The sequence below is a fragment of the Drosophila obscura genome, unplaced genomic scaffold (genome assembly GCF_018151105.1).
Source record: "Drosophila obscura isolate BZ-5 IFL unplaced genomic scaffold, ASM1815110v1 contig_186, whole genome shotgun sequence".
NCBI classification, from domain to species: Eukaryota; Metazoa; Arthropoda; class Insecta; order Diptera; family Drosophilidae; genus Drosophila; species Drosophila obscura.
Window position 1 is genome coordinate 10,874,546 of NW_024542774.1, and position 21,913 is coordinate 10,896,458.

The 21,913-nt window shown below is 48.3% G+C and overlaps 1 protein-coding gene across 2 annotated transcripts in view; it reads left to right on the top strand.

Annotated features, from left to right (window-relative positions):
* The window catches only part of LOC111079836 (mucin-2), a 33,150-nt gene extending 19,190 nt beyond the window's left edge, over positions 1-13,960 (top strand). Inside the window, exons 3-5 of one of the 2 annotated variants that reach the window (XM_041593039.1) lie at positions 4,340-4,928; positions 6,844-10,101; positions 10,185-13,960. In XM_041593039.1, the coding sequence (XP_041448973.1) occupies positions 4,744-4,928; positions 6,844-10,101; positions 10,185-13,350 (6,609 nt within the window). In that variant the 5' untranslated portion in view covers positions 4,340-4,743 and the 3' untranslated portion in view covers positions 13,351-13,960. Of the gene's footprint in view, positions 1-4,339; positions 4,929-6,843 lie in introns of both variants that reach the window. The other variant, XM_022375149.2, reaches the window with a different exon arrangement.
* The last annotated feature ends 7,953 nt before the right edge of the window (positions 13,961-21,913 follow it).

A 21,913-nucleotide genomic window follows, 5' to 3' on the forward strand; every position in this document is an offset into this window, starting at 1 on the left:
AACAACAAAAGGCAGGGAGGGGCAGGGGCACAAGTAGAGAATAAATGGCCAACGAATTGAGTGAGTCCCATGGAGGAGCAGCAACGGCACTGGGTAGCGGAAAATAAAATGCACATTAGCCAGGCCAGAGGCGCTCAGCTGCCAGCAGCAGGAGCGGCAGCAGCAGGAGGAGAAAACAGTGCCAGCAGCAGGAGAAAATAGTGCCGGACATGGGGCTAAGAGGAAGGAAATTGTTACGTCGACCGAGGTGGAAAAGCAGCCCAAGCAGGAAAAGCAAGACCAACGGCCAAAGTGAATGCGGGTGTTGAGAAAGAAAAGCGCAAATCGAAATAAATAAATAAAATCAAATGTTCTGTGCACAAGAAACTTTCCAGGACTCGGCCCCTGGCTCACGGTCCCCCGGTCCCGGTCCCGGCCTCGACCAGGTTAGGTAAATGGCAAGGGCAGCTCCTGGGAGCCCTGAAATAGCATCTTATGAGCGTCTGGAGGTTATACACATACACACACACACATATACGTATACGCAGCGTAACGTAACGGAAACGGAAACAGAGCGATAAACTTTTGTTAGTGTAAACCCGCGCCAATCCACACTCGCGGGGACCGCGAGAGCGTGAAAGTGCGAAAGTGCGAGCTCGGGAGAGCTCTGCAACGGCACCGTGGAAATTGTCGGCCAGCCCTTGGCCAGAAGAGGCACTTTTATGGCGTTGGCTTGCTCAGTACAGGGCTGGCTGCCCAAAACACACACTCAAAAAGAAGAACAAACGAAACTCAATTCAGATTCAACAGATTGCCTTTACTGTACGGTACTGTACTGTACTCTCCTCTATGAGGACACTGTGGACACCACTCTGAGTTGTGCAATTTAAAGTCGACGGCGACCTTGATTAAGCGGTCGCTGCTGTAATGCAATTTGCTTTAATTTCCTTGGAGCAAACGAAGACTGATTGAGCCAGTGTGCGTTCCGCTGTGTGTGTGTGTTTCGTATAGTAAATCCAATAAAGAATCAATGGCTAACAAGCAAAAAACAAACCGAAATAAGTTTTCGGTGGCCTTGGTGGAAAATCTTAATTTTTCCACAACATACAAGACGTGACGCACCCGCACCCGCACCCACAGCCGCACCAGCAACCTGACAACATGGCAACATGGCAAACTCTGCACAACTTTTTAGAGGCGTGTGGGTTTGGGTTTGGGTGCGTGAGTGGGTCATTTGCTGGCCGTTTGTCTGCGAGGTTTTTATTTCTTGTTGATTCTGTAGCCTTAAAACCAATTTCGTCTGTATTTTCGTCACACGCCACTTGGTAAATAAATATCCCAGTTTGTAGTTCCTTCCTTTCAGGAGAGCAAATATTTATTTTGCGGTTAAGCAGCCCCACTCCGACATAAGCATTCCAGCCCAAACAGGTGTATTTTCTGGTAATTAAATAAAATTGGGAATCAATCGGTCCATCAGTAGGAGAAACCTGTCGTTAGCAGCAACCAAAATGCAAATTCCAATATTGCCTCAAAAAATACTACACACCCCAGAACAATGAAAATTCGTCAATAATCAAGCCAGAAGTTTGGTTCAAGCAAAACTAACATTTTCCAAAACAATGAAACATATTCCAAAAGTATGTCCTACTGCCAGCCCCCTTGCTAAATACACCTTTGTCGTTTGATTTATGGTTTGGAATGGAACCATTCCCAGTCCGCAACAAAGTATTTTGCATGTGTTACGATCCCCTTTCTCTGTGGCTATGGAAATTTAAATGTCTGAGTGATTTGTTTAAACAAACGTCCAGTTTTCGTTCTTCTTCTTATATATGTATGTATTTATGTATGTGATGTGATGTGTGTCGCCTTTTGGCTTCGCTTCGCTTCGTGTTTCGTTTGGATTCGTTTGCTTGTCTCTACAGCTGTCAGGTCCAATCTTGAACCAAACGGAACCTGAACCCGGACCCGGACCGCACTTCTTCTAGTGTTTGCCCCTCCATGGGGCTTTGTGTCTGTCTGTGTGTGTGTTTGTGTGTGCCTGTCGTCGTCCACTTGTCATGTCACTCGGCATCATTGTCAGTCCAGACAATGGCAGCCCGACCAATCTGCTCTCTTACCTAACATCCAGCCAGCCAGCCAGCCAGCATCCCATTTCCCTCCTCCTCCATCCCGGCGCAAGCACTCGAGGGGAAAGCTACTTTTCACCCACTGCATTTCATTTACATTTCAATGTCAGTGGAGCAGAGAAGAGAACCTTTTCTCTCTCCCCTTTGGCAGGACAAACTCGTTCTAGGCACCGCTGACAATCGTAATTTACCGTTACAAATCAATGGCCAAACTATGGCCCTAACGAGTCCCCCCCCGCCGCCGCCACCACTTCGGGTGAGAATTGGTAAGAATGGGCGAGAGTGTCGATGCGTTGATGGCCCTGCATCTGAAGTGGCGCCCGACTTGAAAGATACATTACTGAAATATACAGAAATATTTTACGCACAATTTATGTTAATTTTGTTGTTCGTTTTTCACTGCTCGCCAGCCACAGTTTAGCCATAAAATAGCAGGCCAAAAGAGAGGAAAATTATATAGGAAAAGGTAGTTTTTCGGTATCGAGACTTTACATACCCTTACGGAACTGTAATAGATAAAAAAAAAAATATATATATATACTTTTCTTTTGAATAGTCGCTTTTAAAGCTATGACCTAAAGGCTATACTCATCCGATCGAAGCTAAGCGAATGGTGTTCATAAAAGCAAAGAAAAATGATTATGAGTATGGCATCGACTGTTTAATCTAAGCAACAATATACGAGCATCTATGTGGCTCTGGCTTCCCTTCTCTACTAGGCAGGGTATTACCACAAATGCCACAATAAGTGGCAAAGCAAGGAGCATATTTTTATGGCACGACTTGTATATTTATGCGCGATTTTTTCTACATTGACCAGGAATCGTTTAGCTATCTGAACAGACTCATATAAGCATACACGAGTGCGAGTGCGAGTATCCTTGGGCTTGTACGTGATGTGGCAAAGTTTTTCGGGTTCAGAAGGCGAGCGCAATAACTGGGGAGATGGAAGGTTTGGGTGCGTTGTGGGTGGGTGTTTTGTGTGTGTGTGTGTGTGTGTGCTAACATTTTGACAGGCAGGACTTTAAGTTGTCAGAGCACTCTTTAGCCATTCTCTGACAGCCTGGCTGCTGGATGCTGTTGGCCATTGTGCTTATTAACATATTGTTTGTTATTTTCCCTCATGTCGCGCCATTGACAATTCATTTGTGTTATCACACGCACACATACGGAAAGGGCTTAGTGACATAACAGAAAACGGGGGACAAACTGACAGAACTGTTGAGGCAAGTATCTGCACAGATTTCTGATGCTGATAGCAAGTGACAGCCAACAACAACGTACAGTCAGCCAGCCAGCCAGCCAGCAATGAATAAAACAACGAATCGAAGTTTAAAATAAACCAGGCTTTCCACAGGCCTCTCCCCATGGGTAAAGATTGAAGATGGAGAAGATTTTCTGGCTTCCACTTCATCCCAATCCACACACACACTTTGAATATAAATCGTTTAAATCAAGAATATTCTCTTTGCTTTTGGGCAACCAGCTAAAGGTTTCCACAATATTTTCTCTATTTATGGGAGTTAGAGCAGGGGCTATCCTTTGTTCAATCTTTGGCTGTGGATGGTTTGTGGCTGTAATCCTTCAGAATGTGGTCTGCTCTCCTCCAATTAAAGCCAAAACCTGTAATTCCCCGTGGTAAATCCAGTGAAAATATGAACTGAGTTTTTTTCTCAGCCTGGCTATGCTTTAATGCTCGTTTTCTAATCACCTAGGATAATCCATGCTGCGTTGTAAGTTACCACAGATTTCTAAATTCTGCAAGACAACATGCAGCAGCTGCGCTCATCTCACACACAAACGCATATGCAGTTGTTGGAGTCTCCCCCGCCATTATTCTTGAGCCCAAATTGCCAGGCACTTAGCCAAAGGCATGCCTTACTGCTAGGACGTTGCCTCCAATGGCTTTCCCCGCTACCTACCCTACTCCTCGGCAAGGAGCGAGCCGCACTCATGTGGCAGCTCGTTATTATTAGCATAATTACGGGCGCATTAGCGTTGCGGGCTTCAGTTTCCTGGCAAATTTACCTGCCCGTTTATGACACGGCCTAAAAGTGGGCCACATGCTGAGATGCAACGCTGCCAGCGCTGCTTTAAGGCTGGTCTTTAAAGCGAGCCTTGGCTTTATGCAAATGGCAGGCCCTTTTATCGCTCCTTGTAGCTCTCTCTCCTATTGCCCTATACTGTTCATTAACATGGCATTAATTAGTTTTTCATTTTACTTTACTTTGCAGCTTTCGCTTGATGTTCACGCAACAGACGCGTCTCGACTTGCCGCATTAAACGGCAACGCAACCCGACAGCAGGACCTTTTCTGCTCTCTGGCCCGCAAAGGGAGAGCTAAACAATTTTTAGATAAGTCCGAAGTCCGAAGCTGAAATAAAAATAAACACCCTGAACAGAGAGTCAAGCGGGGAGCACAGGCGAAGGATCAGCAGAAGGACGACAATGCGTTCTCCGCGCATTCTACCGCTGCTTTGGCTCTGGGCCTGTGCCTGGACCTGCCTGAGGCCGGCCACAGCCTATCCAAACACACAGCAGCAGCAGCAGCAGCAGAAACAACAGCAACACCACCAGAAGCATCAACAGCCGCTGGTCACCTATTCGACCACCTCGACAACCTCATCCAGCCAAAGGAATGGTAGTGGCGGTGGCAGAGGAGGTGGCGGTGGCGGTGGCGGTGCGGTCTGGACCACTCCTCCAACCCGCCTTTGTATATGACGCGGCCATGCCCCAGCAGTACGAAAAAGTGGTGACATCCTCGACATCCTATTCGCAGCCGGAGACAGAGGCATCGCCATCAAAGAAAGTCATCGGTTCCAGGTGAGTACGCACACTGGTTTTTGTTCGCATTCGCAATTTTAACTCCTACTGCGTTACGGACAATAGCTGGTGGTGGGAGGGGATGGTAGAAAAATAGGAATATTTTCCCATTTGCCTCTTTGTTTTCCACGCCCACTTGTACTTGGGCATTGTGGCGCCGCGTTTGTACCCGTAGTTACTGTTGTTAGGGAAAATCTTTTGTTTGCACAGCTTTCTGCAATTTTTGCCACTAATTGAAATAGAATTTTCCTCCTTTTCTGTTGTTGCTACCGCTTCCGCTGATGCTGAGGCTGCTGCGACTGAGAGTCATGGGTCGGTTGGGCTCTGGTCAGTGTGGCCACATGCCCTAGTATTTTTAATTAATTTCCTTGCTAGCCACAAAGCGTGCTGAAGAGGGCAACAAAACGTAGCATACTTCGCGGCGTCGCGTTCATGAAAGCTTTCAAACGATAGCAAGAGATAGAGAGCAAGGGAGAGAGTGAGAGTGGGAGTAAGAGATTCGGTTGCACAGCTAATTGAGTGCCTTTCAACATTAAATCATTGCTAATCAATTGAGTTTCGGTGAGTAATGCTTTTGATGTAGCCTGGTTATGGAACCAGCCATCCCCCCAAGAAATGTGCAGAAGTCAAATATTTAGTCTAAACGATAAAGAATTAAAAAAATAAAGAATTAAAATTTTTTCCAGCATTTTTTACATGCCCTGGCCCTCCAGCCACCAGCTAGTCCCCTTTGCGTGGTTCCAGCGCATTTTCATATTAATTCCGCGCATAAACAGCTTCACGGCCGTGGCCTCCCTCGGGCGCCAGCTGCTGGCACTCTGCTTCCTCCGCTCTCTCCCATGTGCTGATAATGACTGACTTCGGATGATAATGACTGCTGCTGCTGCTGATGATGATATGGCTGACGTATTCCGATCCGAGTGCATAATGGCGATGATTTTCGGTGCAGCAACATTTACATTCATCTGAATATTTCTGTTTTTCGCGAACTCCAATTAAAAACAATTCGCTTGCCAGGCATTCCACGAGCTCTACGCCATACATAATGCAGCCTATCATATTCTATCATAATTATTCCGAAATAGCAAAAGGCAGTACACTGTTCTGTGCACAGATATGTAGTTGTTACTTCAGATGGGAAGAGTATTAATATAAATAAAATAATCGTATTACGCCGAGAGAGAGAGAGAGATAGAGAAGTGTTTCAGCTTGGAATTTGAATTCATTTTGTTGTTTTCGTGCGGCTCTCCTGGCTCTAACACATTTCCGAACTTAGCTTCCGCTTGAAGTGATTTCTTTGCATGGCCCTGATGATTCGGACGACCTCTGCAACCTCTGCAAACACACACACGCATCCATGCAGACGTACGTTTGCTTAGTGCATAGTTCATACATATGTATGTATATATACAGACAGGAATGTGGCTGTATGCTGTAAGCAGGCAGCTAGCTGTATATGACTAAGCACGCTCCGACTCACGTGCTTAAATGTTAATGATGTGCTCATGCCGCACGCGGAATTACTTGCATGCTGCACACTGGCAAGCGGAGACTCCTGTGTGAGCTAAGCTTTCAGCAGATGCAGATGCAGGTGCATCCTGGGGAGTGGTGGAAATGACTGCGTGACTTTCTTTTCCATTAAAATGCCAGCGACTGCGCCGAAAAGTATGCAGCATGACTGGCATCGATAGTGGGCCAGAGGACACTTTGCTGCGGCATAAATAATTGTAGTCCGACCACTGTGATTGACGATTTCCAAGAACCTCGAAGGGGAGACAGGCGGCAGTTGCACGGGGAATATGTAGAAAAAGAAAGCAAGCTGCATAGAAATAGAGTATAAATCACTTGCCATTAATCAACCATTTGACGCCACTAACATATGTTTTTCTTTCATTCCTCTCTGTCGCTCTGCTAGTGTGGCCCCATCTGTTGGTGCAGTGGTGCTGGACGGCAACGAGCCGCAATTCACTGACGCCGTGGGCCACAAGGTGCCAAAGCCGCAGCCCTCGCTGCAGGTGGCCAGTCCCATAGATCTTCTCAATCCGGACCGCTATGAGTTCTACACGTTCGACGAGCACGGCGAGCTGGTGAAGCGTCTGATGACCATGCAGGAAATCCAGAGCATTGTGGCCAACGGCGATGGGGAGGGTCCATCCATCATACACACGGCTCCGCCGCTGAGCGAGCCCCATCCGGAGAAGAATGTCCAGGACATTGTGGACAGCGTGCAGAGTGTGCTGAACAAGGAGGTGGCCTCCAGCTCCGGCAAGAACAGTTCCAGCGAGATGCTGCTGCCCCTGCTGGACACCCCCGATGTGTCCTCCTCCTGGTCGCTTATCCTGCCGGCCATTTTCGGGAACACGGGCGGCGACCTCTTCCTGCAGCAGAAGCCGCAGCAGATTGTGATGACGCCCGAGTCAGAGCTGGTGGAGGCCTCCACCCAGGCGGCGGTGCCATTGCCATCCACCACGCGGGTCACCAAGAAGCCGAAGCCCGCCAAGCGGAAGCCGGGCAACAAGCGCAAGCCCCCCAGCCCCACCACAAGCACCACCGCAGTGACGCCGCAGGTGGTGCAGGAGGAGCTTGACCCCATGGAGTCGGTGTACACGGGCATGCAGCAGTACCAGCACGTGGCCGCCAACATGCAGGACTTCGATCTGCTGCACATGCAGCCCATCTACCAGAAGCAGCCCAGCACCACGGCCCAGCCGGAGACAACCACCCGCCGCGTGTTCTACAACAATCAGGAGATCATCCACACGCCCACCTCCTCGAGCAGCGCGCCCTCAAGCACCGAGAAGATAGTCGTCAACCACACGCTGGCCAAGAAACCACCAAACGTCCAGAGGAAGCCATCGCAGCCACATCGGGTGAAGAAGCCCGGCTCCAATGCAGCGGCAGCAGAGGGAGGAAGTAGCACCAGCACCAGCACCTCTCCCCAGCCAAGCGGCGGCAAGCAAAAGGTGAAGAAGAAGACAACAACAACGACAACACCAGCACCAACAGCTGCACCTGCATCCTCAACCGAGGCAGCGACTCCCGAGCCAGAAGTAAGCGCAGCAACGACCACAGTCCGGGCACCTGCCTCAACCACGCCCAAGCAGAAGAAGAAGCGCAAGCCCACACGTACGCCGGGCACGGGAACCACCGGCAGCAGTGGCAGCACTGGCAGCACCGCCGGAAGCAGCAGCAGCAAGCCATCAAAGCCCAAACGAAAGCCAACCACAAGGCCCAAGCCAGCGCAGATAGAGATACAGGCGGGAGAAATAACTTCACCACAGCAGGTGGTGACCCAGAAACCGACAAGGCCTCAGCGACCGAAAAAGAAGCCCAAACCTACACCAACAACGACAACAACAACGACAACCACTCCAGCTCCAGTGGCAGAAACAACAGTCACATCAGCCGCAGAGGCAGAAATCACGCCATCGGAGCCAGCACCCACACAGCCACCAGCAGAGATCTCAACCAGCACAATGGCCAGCACTCCAGAGCCAGCGACAGAGCCAGCAACAGAGCCGTCGACGTCTACAACAACAACGACAGCAGCAGCAACGACAGCAGCAACAACAACAGCAGCAACAACAACAGCAGCTACAACGACAACGACAAACAAGCCGCCAGTGGTGCACAACCAGAAGCCGCATGGAAAGCCCGGCAGCTCCACCAAGAGGCCACCAAATCTTCACCACAATCGCATACACAGCAAGCCGGTGCATACGACTTTGGCCACAACGACGGAGGCAACTAAGGCCGCCAGTTATGGACTGGTCAATGTAATTGCAGCTCAGACCACAACCCACCACCCACCGGTGTATCCCATGCCCAGCTACGACGCAGATGCAGCCCAAAACCTGTCCACTCTATTCGCGGATGTCTCGGATCATTCGCCGCTGAAGAAGACGCCGCTGCCCACGTTGGCGCAGCTGCAGCAGCAGATGCACCAAAGCTCGCCCTCACCAGCACCACAATTGTCGCCAGATCAGATGCTCTCGATGGATCAGATTGTGCAGTCGCTGACACAAGACCTCTCCGCCGCCGCTGACAAGTCGGATGGGGATCTGGATGGAGCGGGCAGCGTGCCAGCTCTGGTCCCAGTCAAATACGAGAGTGCCGAGACCCAAGACCAGATGGAGACGTTGGCCAACAAGAAGAAGGTAACAGTGACAAGCAGTACAACAACGACAACAACAACGACAACAACAACCACAACAACGACTCCCAGAACGACAACTACTGTGGGTACCACAAGAAAGCCACTCATCGCTCACTATGGAGGCAGCACCTTGGCCACCATGCTCTCGGGAGAGGAGGATACCAGCGAGGTTAAGCAGCCCACAGACACTGACTCCACAGAGTCTACAGTGGGAGACAAGGAGACGACCCTGAGCAGCCTGGAGGAGCAGCCGGAAGAGGAGACTCCTGTGGTGCTGATCACGGCCAGACCGCAGTACTTCACTGTGACCCCGCAGCCAGTGCCCCTGAAGCCGTTTGTGCAGACAGAAAAGGCCACGGAGGAGCAGGAGGAGCCAGAGACCACAGAGCTGCCTGGAGAGACGCAGTTCCTGGTCACCACGCCCATGGCAAGTCTGGACGAGATCGAAGCCACCACCGACAAGCCCGCAGACGAGTCCCAGTCCGAGTCCGATCATGTGGTGAAGTTTGAGCCGCTCTTTGCGGATGTGCCGGAGGCAATTGTCACCGAGCTGAACGAGCCAAGCGAGCCAAGCTCCACAAATGGCTATAGCCAGCAGGCAGAAGAGGAGCAGGAGGTGCCCACCACAGAGCAGGCACTACGTCTGCCCGTCTCGGAAAGCAGCACGGTCGCCGACACCGATGCGGACAGCACCGAGGTAACGCCCATGATAGCCGACCTGGTGCAGCAACTCAATCTGGAGATGCTGATGCCAACGGACCAAATATCCATGGCCAACTTCCAGACACAGGCGGCCACGGTGGCCTCCACCCTGGTAGATGGCAGCAACACGCTCGTCTCTGATGTGTTTATGAACTCCAATGAGACCAAGGACGAGCTCGATTTCCTCATGTCCGACGTCATACAGCAGATAACCCAAGGGGATCAGTACAAGCCGCCAGCCAAGGTCCAGCCCGAGGATGACTCCCATCGGCAGACCAACTATGCCCAGCTGAACACATCTTTCCTGCTGCCGCCAAAGCCACACAGCCACTGCCACTGCCACTGCCGGAGCAGCCAAAGAAGCCCGAGGAGGAGCCACAGAGCTCTGGCTTGCTAAACAACGTGGAACCGGAGAAGCAGCACCAGCAACAGCAACAGCATCAGGAGAGCACAACCATCAAACAGGAAGCCACTTACCCGAACGACGCCTTTCCAGCAAGTCCCATCCACGTGGAGACGAGCACGCACCGGATCCCCATCCTGTCGCTGTCCCAAATTTATGCACAGCAACAGCAGGACGAGGATGATGAGCAGCAACTGTTTACCAACGAACGACTAGACCAGCAGAGCCCGCAAGCGAAGCCAACTCAAGTGCCGTCCAAGCAGGAAACCATTCCAATTCCCATCTCCATACCCACTCCCAGCCCCGCTGTAGAGGCGCAGCCCCCAGCCACAACAGAGACTACAGAGGCAGCGTACACTGAAGCAGCCATCACTGAGCTGCAGCAGTCCGAAGAGTTGAGCCAGGAGACCACGGCCAGCGAAGAGTCAACGACCAGCAGCATTGGCGAGGGCTACACGGAGCGCACCGAAAGTGAAGAGCAAATGCCCGAGATGTTGACAAATGGTTACAACGAGCAAATTCAGATGGAGACCAGCTCCAGCTCCAGCTCGAGCTCTAGCTCCAGCACCGGTCCGTCCGGCGAAGTCACAGAATCCATCTTCGCCACGGAAAAGACTGCAACGGAAGAGCCATCAACGGACGCCACCACCACCGGCAGCAGCAGCCCTGTCACGGAAGCAGCCCTGTCAGAGGAGCAGACAACGGCGACAAATGTTTACCTGGACTCAGAGGATGCGGAGGAGCAAACATCAACATCGGAGCAGCAGCTGCAGACAGAGGAAGCACAAACAGCGGAACTGCCGGCCAGTGCAGAGGAGGACAGTGCCACCAACGCGGCCCAACTGTTGCCCCAATATACCGCACAGCCAGCGGAAGACCAATCAGAGCAACAGCAGCAGGGTGAGGAGGAGCAGCAGGGGGAGGAGGAGCAGAAGGTGGTCACGGAAATTCCCGGAGATACGTCTGTGGTATCATCTGAGTCGGACATGTCGCTCAGCTCCGAGCAGGTCACGGAAAGAATCGAACTGAGCACAGTGAAGTCACAGCAACTGGACGACGAGTCAATGGAGGAAATATCCGATGAGCTGACAGCTACCATTTCAGAGGAGCAGGAACAGGAGGCCTCACCAGAGACAGAGGCAGCGACAGGGACAGAGGCAGAGGCAGAGTCAGAGTCAGAGGCGGTGACAAGTGCACAGAAATTGCAGCTTGACGACGAGGATCCATATGTGAAGCTGGGCGAGACGACGGCCAGTGTGGTGAGGCCGCTGCCACAGCAGGACAAAAGTTCCGTAGAAGGAGACGCTGCGGAGCCGGAGGAAGACACCTACAGGGTGACTCTGCCCTTGGCCAGCTATGGCAATCCGCCGCCTGGAGATCAGCCAGATGAGGAGGATGAGGAAGATCAAGCGGGCTATCAGAGCTCTACTAAAGCGTCCACTACGACCCTTGCTCCCACAACAGCCAGCACCACGAAGCGTTTAAATACCTTGAAGCCGGTTTCCTACTACGTCCAGCCCTCACTCCTGACGGGCTACAACCAACTGGACAGCCAGCCACCAAAGGGCCTGCCCTACAATGCCAACAATGGGGGCCAGCCATTACAGTCGCAGTCCCTATCACAGTCGCAGCAACGACCGATGCAGAGACCCGCCTCACTGACCAATCTAATGGCGAGCTCCACACAAGCAACCAGGCCGCCAGTGAAGCTGGAGCCGAGTCCCGAGTCATCGCAGGGTCTGGAGGCATCCACGGCGCACATGGACGAGGACCTGCACTCCTTTGCGAAGCTCTGCAATGAGCTGGCCTTCAGCTACTGGAAGGCCATCACCTCGGAGAAGATAAGCTCGGCGAGGAGTCTGGTCCTGTCGCCCTTCGCCCTGACCTCCATGCTGTCGATGGTGTTCCTGGGCGCACGCGGCAGCACCTCTGGCGAAATGAACGAGATCCTTAAGCTGGACGACATGGTGACCTTCAATCCGCATCTGGTCTTCAAGAACATAACCAGTTCGGTGGAGCAGGCGATGGACAGCGATATAGCCACGGCCGCGTTTGTGCGGGAGATCTTCAGCGATCGCGCCAACGGCAAGATCCTGCCCTTCTTCAAGGAGAAAACCCAGCAGCTGTACGCAGGCCATGTGGAGGAGGTCAACTTCCATGTGGTCAACGACATTGTGAGACGGCGCACCAATCTGCTCGTCAAGCGGCACACCATGGGCAAGGTGCTGGAGTACCTGCGAACGAACAGCGTGTGGGTCAATGGCCCTCTGGCCACCATTTCGGCGAATCTCTTCCAGACAGACTGCACCCACGGATCGACGAGCGAGCGGGATGGGGAGATGTTCTTCCAGGTGCATCCGACTGTGCGGCAGCGTCGCCTGGTGCCCATCCCAGCGGTGCTGTATCGGTCCGGCTTCACCGCTGGCTACGAGCCCCAGCTGGACGCCACCATTGTGGCATTCGGACGCATCCAGGACACAGTGAGTACCATCTACGTGATGCCCGGTCACCAGAGCTCCATATCGCCCATGGACAACCTGGACAGACTGGAGCGCAACCTGGTGGACATGGCCTTTGGAGACACCCAGGCGTGGAGCAAGCTGCTCACCTCGCTGATGGATCGCCCTGGCATGGAGGTGCAGCTGCCGCGCTTCTCGCACCGCTCCTTTGTGAATGCTTCGCTGGGACTGCAGAAGATGGGCCTCAAGGGTCTGTTCAAATCGGACTTTGCCGATCTGCGGGGACTGACTGGGGCCGGCAACAAGGACATCTTCCTGTCCGACATGATACAGATCAACACATTCAGCACCTGCGGCGAGGAGAAGATCTCCGAGCACCATCACGTGGAGATGTATCCGGCCCCGCCGCTGCGCAAGCGAAACAAGGATGTGGAGGCCAGCGATGACGATGCCTACGACTCCTCGGAGGCTGTGGTCGACTTTGGCTCGCTGGTGCAGGAGTCGGCTCTGGGACGCGGCTTCTACGACGATCTGCTGGACCCGAAGTATCTGGAGCTGCCGTTGCCGCTGCGTCCGCGCCAGGCGCGTGTTCCGGACGCGCCCCGGCTCCGCTTCGACAAGCCGTTCCTCTACTTCGTCCGCCACAATCCGACGGGCATGATACTCTTCATGGGCCGCTTCAATCCGCGCCTGCTGCCATGAGTGCACGCGCCGTTAAGTAAGCCAAAATAGCGACTATCAATATCAGTTTTCTTGTTGAATCCGGGAAAGTGAGTTAGTGAATTTATATTTTACTCGTAACTGCCTACTGAAATGCCAACAATTAGGCTAACAATTAATCATTAATGCCCCCCCTTGCTGTGCCTTAATCCCGCGTCGTCTCCGAACCGATCCGATCCGATCCGATCCAACCCGATACGAGATTGATGTGCAGCAAACGATTGCGTTTGCCATTCCCCCCACCCTCGATTACTCAACAAAATTGATCAGATATCTTGAACTTACTTAAATGCACTCTGCCCAAATTCATTTCCAGTTGCGGTCTAGGGTTAGAATTTTATCATTTTATCATGCATTCCGCGCATATTCGTATTCTCTACCCACTGTACTCATATTTGAACAGCAAAAAATACACTTTTTATACCGATGCTCGATGCTCGCTCGGCAATGCAAACGCAAATGCAATCATGGAATGCGTCAATGTTTTGGCAACTGAACAAATGTAATTTAGTAAAATAAACCGTACCAATACGTAAACTAAAAGTTATGTATGCTATTATTTAAGCCTAAACGAAAAACTTTAAATAAACAAACATAAATATTACAAACAATTTTCGTCATAGCAGGGTATTTTCATATTTATTTGAGGCTGCCAATCTGGACACCCAGCCGGGGAAGTTACGAGATGCAATTGAAGAGACAAATATTAGAGTCAGTCCAGAATTGTAATATATTTATTTATGTGCGAATATTGACTGACTTGGGCAGTACTATTTATCAAGGAGAGTTTAATTAATGTGCCAGTGGTAAGGAATCATCAAGAGTAAATGATCAAGTCACAGTTAAATTAAGCAAATTTGCTAGCTATTTTCTATACATACACATATGGAGGAAAATAAAGGGGAAAATGGAATCCGATTTGAATTATAATACCCATTGACAAGCCGACGGGCCCCTGCTGGAAAGTGCACATCTGATAGCCCCACACAAGAGCCGTCTAAAATCAAAGCAGACAGTCAGAAAAACAGTACGCGCAAATATTTTAATTAATATTTAACAAGAATATATGCACATAAGCTAGGCTTATAATGAAATCGGTCCGTTTCCCTTTTGCTCGTGTTTGATTCCCCATTTACGTGTACATATTTACATACGAGTATATGAGCAGGAGGAGCGGCTGCGTAAAACTTTGACAGAGTTTGTCTCCGGATGGTATTGTTTTCCCTTGTTGGATGCTGCACACCCTTGCAGAGGGCTTTATCATTTTCCACAAATGCGAGTATTGAATGATTGAAGCGAGCGAAGATTGCAGATGAAATTTCCGCCCAAGAGATATATAATTTTTAATGTCACGTTTTTTATATAAAATCGCACTGCTACTACTGTTGTGAGGGTATCTAAAGATTCGTCCTGCAAAGCTACTCCTGCTCGCTTGTTAGATTTTTTTACAGATGTTGCTGCTGTGTGTGTGGGGGGACCTCGACGTGGACGGCTGCTCTTTTGCCTGTTCCCATGCTTTTGTTCGTGTTGCTCTTGTTGCTTGTTCTGTCGAGTTTTATGCGGTTTTTGCAGCTCACACGTGCCGGTGCACGTACCCACACATGTACACACAAACATGTAAGTACATATGCATGTTGCATGTGGGGCTGGGTAGGGGCTGCATGGAAAAAATCTCTGAAACAAGAAGCATACTTTTAGGCGGGCACTGCAAAACTCCCCACAATTGCCAGCCAGCCAACTGTGAAGAATGAAAAGGCCAGAAAAAACCCATCAAAACGAACCAACAACTAACGACTGCTTAGCGTCGCCACTGAGGATACGGATACAGGGATACAGGGATCCAGGGAGCCGGCCGGCCGGCCGTCGGCGGTGTCAATGTTTTCCAAATAGACCATACACACGTGTGGCTAGATTATCCGGCTCTGGTCTGTGCCCACTCCTATTGCAGCAGGGCCGATGAATGCGAAAACGAAAATAGCACGAGCACGGAGCACGGAGCAAGGGGCACGGGCTCCACACACACTTTATTATGCCACTAATTTTGTCATGCGAACTGCGAGTGGGAGCGCTTTCTGCCCCGCATAACACTCAAGTGCAACTTATTTCGTGCTTTTGGCGACAGTTGTGCGCCTTCCGCGCACAATTTCCGGAAGAGAAACATCTCTCATTGTGCCCAGCGGTTGTTGTTATGATGATTGTTATTATGATTGCATATTGTACAGTAAGAAAAGTATTAATTCATCTTTTCTTTTGCTCGTCCGCTGCAGTACTCGGCTGGACAATGTTGCGACAGCTGTTGGTCTGCCTGGCCTGGCCTGCCCTACCCTGCCTCGCCTCCACTGCCAGTCGCTCAGCTTATTGTAATTGTTGTACAGCGAACTTTTCCCTTTCCTTTCTCCTCTTCTTTTCCTTCCGTTACTCATCCTATTTTCCGTGTTCTGCTGTGTCCAAGGGTTCTGTTTCGGCATCGGATACGCGCAGGACGCGCAGTCGGATACCTTGGCTCCTTTTGTTTTTCTTAACGCATTTTGAGGAGTGTGGTGCTGTCTTTCTTTCGTTAGCACCTGCCGAAATTACGTAAGTGCCACTCGAAAGGGGAAAATACAAAGCAACAAGGCGACAGCGACAAAAGAGCCGTGCGCCCATCTGAACCCTTTCAAGTACACGGCTTTGTTATTGTTGCTTTCCTATTGTTGGGAGTGTCCTTATTATATTTGCATTATACTCCTTAATGTTGCCGTATTTTTCTGCCTTTCGCTTCCGCTTTAATTATACGACTACCATTGCCGGGATGTCTGCAGCTTGTGTCAACCACCGCACATGTATACAGATATGTACTCGTAAATGGTTTGGGTTAGTTTGGTGCCACAGCTAATGAGGTTTATTTTTTCATGCGTGCCCCGGCGAAAATAAAACTAATTTCAATATGCACACAACTTTTCACCCGCGCGGAAGACGGTAAAAACATGTCGCACGCCCAATGAACTAGCAGTCGGGCAACTCTTCGCTCAAAAAAAAATATACTAATTAATTTACATTAGCAATTGCAAACGTATAACAGAGTTTTTGTGTTGCCATGACAGCCCACGTGGCAAAAAGCACGCAAATATTACTCGCATCTAATTGGAAGGTAGCGCTAATGAGATTATTTCATTAAAAAGAATTAAGCTTCGAAATGGTAACCTGATATGAGCACTAAATAATCTTTTAACAGACCAGTCGCTTTGGTCACTTGTATTTAGAATGAGTCCAATTATTTCCCATAACCTATGTATGGGACGTGCGGCTTTAAGATTTCAAGAAAATATTTAGTTCATCTAAGGTACGCGTATACAATGGAAAATCCTTTAACAATAATTTAAACAATATCTTCTTTAGCCATTGAAGCATTTTCTAACAATCTTCTGCAATACAGACCAACAATCCCGTTTATGCAGTCAGCTCGGATATCAGGAATTTGCATTTTCTATTTAATTTACCAGAGCTCGAATGCATCCCCCTCAAATCCTTCGGCTCGGCACGGCACAGAGGAGCACAGGACAGCACAGCACAATTTCCAAGCAAAGCATTTGTCCAGACATCTTGGGAACGATAATTCGAAGAAGAGAAAATGGCAACAGGAACAACAGCAGCAGCAGCAGCAGCAGCAACAGCAGCACCAGCAGTGGCAGCACTGAGGAAAGCGAACGTAACACTCCAAGGATTAATTTGAGCGCGGAAAGTGAAAACGCAGTTTCAGTTTTCCCCACACCAGAGCAGCGGCAGAGACATGAAATTTATGTTATATACTTGGAGAATTATGTGTTTGCGGGCCTGGGGAGCAGTGAAATTAGGGGCAGCTGTAGAATCAGCGACGCACACAAAATCAGAGAAGCAGTCAAGCATTGGCTCTGAACTAGATACGGCGCAATGCAGACTCGCCGAGATTTCAACATGAAATCATTAGCAGGACACTGCGGCCGGTTAACGTGTGATATATGTATATTGGACCTGACGAGACCAGACCAGACCAAGCCAGACCAGACTAGACAGGACAAGCCAGCAAACATGCAACGTGTGTGTCCATGCAGCTCCCACTCACTCAGGCGGTCGGGGAGCTGCCTTTATCCCAGTTTCTATGCAAACGGTATTAAACAGGCAGCTCGGCATGGCGCCAGGATTCAGGATCCAGGACTCAGCCAGCAGCCTATGGCCATATCCTCGCCTATGGCTCGGGGCCTGTAACAACAGAAACAAGGACAAGGACATGCACAAACCACACACCCAAAAGTGGTTTCTAAACTAGTTTTCGTTACCATCCACTATCCACTGCAATCCCTTCCTTGTTATACCCTTTCCCGATACTTGAGGGACTTTCCATCCCAAGTGTAAAAATGTTCTTGATCAGAATAAATATATAAATATAGATATTCTCGATCAGAATAGTTATCCATAGTATATATTGTGTAGAGAATTTAATATAAGCATACAAATATTAAATTAACCTTCAAGGAATATCCGAAGACCTTACTTTACGAATGAGTTAACAAGACTAACTAACAAGCAATGGATTTTCTCTTTTCCGTCCCCCAAACATTTTCAAAACATTTTCAAGGGTATATAAAGCACCGACCCCGGAAGGAACAATGCTTTTCTTCATTGTTGTATCGAGTGTTTATAAATGTTTTCCTACATCCCTGGGATGCATATGCCCAAGCGAGGGTATGGAGTCTGAGTGGGGTATTGGGGTCTTCCTGCGGGTATCTGGATGGATCTAGCATGTTCTGGCCCGCACCACAAACTCTGATTTAATTTTTCGAATATTGTAAAATGTTCCCTTTTCTGTTACGTTCCGCTCCGTTCCGTCCTGCGCTGTGCTGTGCTGTTCTGCATTCAAAATTAGTCGCTTGTAGTCGCTGCGGTTGTCGCCTTTGTTATTGCTGTAATCGATGTTATTATTGCTGTTGCTGTTGCTTTTGCTTTCGCTGATACTGCTCTCCTTGTTTGCGGACCTACTGTTCCATTTTTGCAACTATTTGGCAGCCTGGCTTGTAATTAAATTTAACACGGGAAGCTAACTGTCCGCCACAATGCAATTTGATCGTCATCTGTGCGGTCTGCGAATCAATTAGTTAATCCTTGCAATTGTCCTCCCCAAATAAGTTTCGAAACAATTCAGAAACTAGTGGCTAATAGAAATAACAATTAAAAACTATATCGAAATAACAATAAATCAGAGAAGACAATATTTAATTTCGGTCAAAAATATATTACTGAAAAATCAATACTTTAAATTTTATTTGTAGCTTCTGGCTGTTTTAAAGCGTTTTGCCTTTTTTCGGTACAAAATTATCGAATTAAAAGAAACTGATTTTATTTTTGGCGATAGAAATTCTTGAACGCCAATCCCGGTAACTAAGAGGCAATGAATCAGAAGTAACATACAGTTTTAAATATTAATACTTGCACCTGTCCCCGGCTTACCACTTGGCTCATGTCCATTGCATGTTCTCTTTTGCCATAAATGTTCACTGAAATTGCATTTGACGCTGTGAAAGTATAAATAATTGTCTTGCACTGGGGCCAAAATTTATTGCGCTAAATTGCAGCGATAAACCTAATACGAATCTAATCACAAACACACACAGAACGAGAGGGAGCAGAAAACAAAATACAAACTAACAGCAAATGGGGAAATGGCCAACAGAGAAGAACAATAACACACATGGCCACACATCAAAACAAGCAATAACAATAATAACAAATGCCTGTGTGGACAGGCATCCCGACTAAAAAATACTTACTGCTACGGAACAAAAGGGAATTTAATTTGCCTTACCACAAGTTACCTTAACCAAAGTACTTATCTAGTTAGATTAGTGTAGGTATAATAGGTATCACACATCTCGACAGTTTAAAAAATACAGTTAGGAGAGGGTAGCTACTACTTTATCTTTAAAATTCTGGCAACTTTATAAATTCACACGAATACAGTATACCCCTGTCGTACTGGGTGTAATAAACAAGCATGCATGTTTGATTCAAATTAATGTGGATTTTCATGAGTATTTTCCTGGCGAGCCATGGAAAACTGCGCTGTTTTCATGGCAAATAAGATTTCATAAATAATGAAAATCAGCGAATCGATTGGGCCTAACACAGTCGGCAGGAACAAAAATTAGTAACCCAGGATTACCGGCAATTATTTTCTTTGTATGCATTGGGCGTCATTACATTGATTGCTGCGTTTGCTTGACGTGTGCACCCAACAGGCTTGGCCATGGACCGGCCTACGGGACTGCTACTCCCCGTCGGCCCGGTCAACGCATGATTGCATTTGAAATGAAATGCTTATTTATATTTATAAGCCCATCATCGCCGTCATCATCATCATCCAGCAGTGGGTGGCAGTTAGCATTGGATTATAGCGGCAGGGGAATGGCAATTATGAAGACACTATAAACACTGCATCAACGAAATCACACATTTCCAATCACAACCAGGGGAAGATGAGAAATGTGTAGAGCGAGCTGCCAAATGTGTAATTATGCGAATATTTATTGAGCAAATGAAAACGAATAGAAATTAAATTATGGAAATATTGAAATATTTACTTCCTTCGATGGGATGCGATGGCCAGCAGCACAACTAATTTAAGCAAGCTTAAATAATAAATAATAGTGGGAGCCCTAGTGAACGGGTTTCCATGCTTAATTGCAATTTAAATTGCCAGAATAATTCAACACTCGTTTTGGAAAGCATTCGGAAAGGAAAATATCCGTTTCAGGACCTGCTCGTGTGGGGGGGAGAGCTTAGAATGCTTAAAAATAGAATACGAGAAGGAAAACTAATTTGTGGCAACTGTGCAAAAGGGGAAAAACTTTCCGCAGGCGACTTTGACATGTGCCCGAAATACGTTTTGGCTAAGTCCTTTAGCCTCAAGCCGGGCGGTCGCCTGTTATCTGCCGCCAGGACACACACACACACACACGCACGCGGGACTGGGCGCAAAGGATCCCCACTCCAGCGTGCAGTCAATGGCACAACTAAAGCAGATTAAAAAAGTTTCAAATTTAAACCGAGCGGCGTATTAATTTATTTAAGACCCCTAAATTATATCCTTTGATGTAAAGCACACATTCCTTTGCCCTGGCTTCGGCCGTGCTCTTACCCCCGCTCAGAGCGTATTTTTTTATACTTCTGTTAGGATGTTATGCTTAGCCATCCACACCCACAGCCTGCTACTTTTGGCGTATGTAATTACATTTTACGCCCCCCATGCATGCCCAGAAGAAAATCGGGAAAAAAAGACATCAACAGAAAAAAACTACGCGCGGCCTAGGACATACTCCTACATGAAAAAGCGAAAATTTTACTTATGCAGCAGTTTTCTGGATTTTTATGGCCCAGAAGTGGAAAAAGAAATCATGCAGCTGCCAGAATGCTCTGCCCATCAACTCTATGAACAAATTATGCCCAATATTTACCGATTTCAATGCGAAACAATAATTAAGTTTTGACGTTTCATTTATTTAAGTTGAAATCAATTAACAATTCAATTTCTTATTTTTACAACTTTAAAATAAACTTTAGATAATACCTATATACCTATACCCATTCATACCGACTTATCTGTTTAGATGTTCTGTCACCAAAAATTCACCAGCGTGGAGCCCAAGTTTCGTTTCTTTATGCCGACACTATTTAATTTTGTGATTTATTTTGAATCTTAAATTAATATTCCAAACCATTTTTTGTTCCTATAACAAATTTCATATCTCTTTCCATCTAACTTTTCGGGATATATGTAGTTATTGCAATCACTAATTGGGACATATTGTGGGCAACTTAGCGCCAAGTCCAGATACCCCGATCCGGCTGAGTGTAGAGCGGGCAAAGTCCGAAGTTAGGAGAGTAAAGACTGCCAGTCGCAGCTGTAATGTGAACACACTCGTATGTACATATGTGTCCATGTGTGGGTGCGGCTATGCCCGGCTGTGTGTGTGTGTGTGTGCAGCGTAACGGAAATAATGAAATTATTAACACTTGAGCAACTTCCGTCTAAAAAACAAAAGCTCTGTAGCAGCAGAAGCAAAGGCAGAGGCTGGATAGGCAACACACACACACACACACACACACACACACAAAAACGGCTGCTGCAAGACAAAAAGCAAAAACTTGCGAAACACATTAAATGAGCAAAAGAAGGCATATAAACGACCGCAAAGAGGTGGAAAGGAGGTAGCTGGAATCGGAGGAAGCTGGGAACAGAGGCCGAGGACTTGGGAATGAGCGGTCATAATTGCAGCCCAAACTTGGCTCGGGCTTGGCCACACACACAAGAGTCGAGCGCAAAAAATAGCAGGGGAGAAAGGGAACACAGAAAAAGAGTGTACAGAACATGAGAGAAGCAAGCGAGAGAAAAAGGAGAAACACAAAGTGTGGAGAAAGAAAAAAAACGTTTCTCGATTTTACGCCAAGCAACAGACTGTAAATTTTTGAAGAAGTCATAATGGAGACGTTGGCATATTTTCTATAAACGAATTGTGGCCTTCCATAAACAACA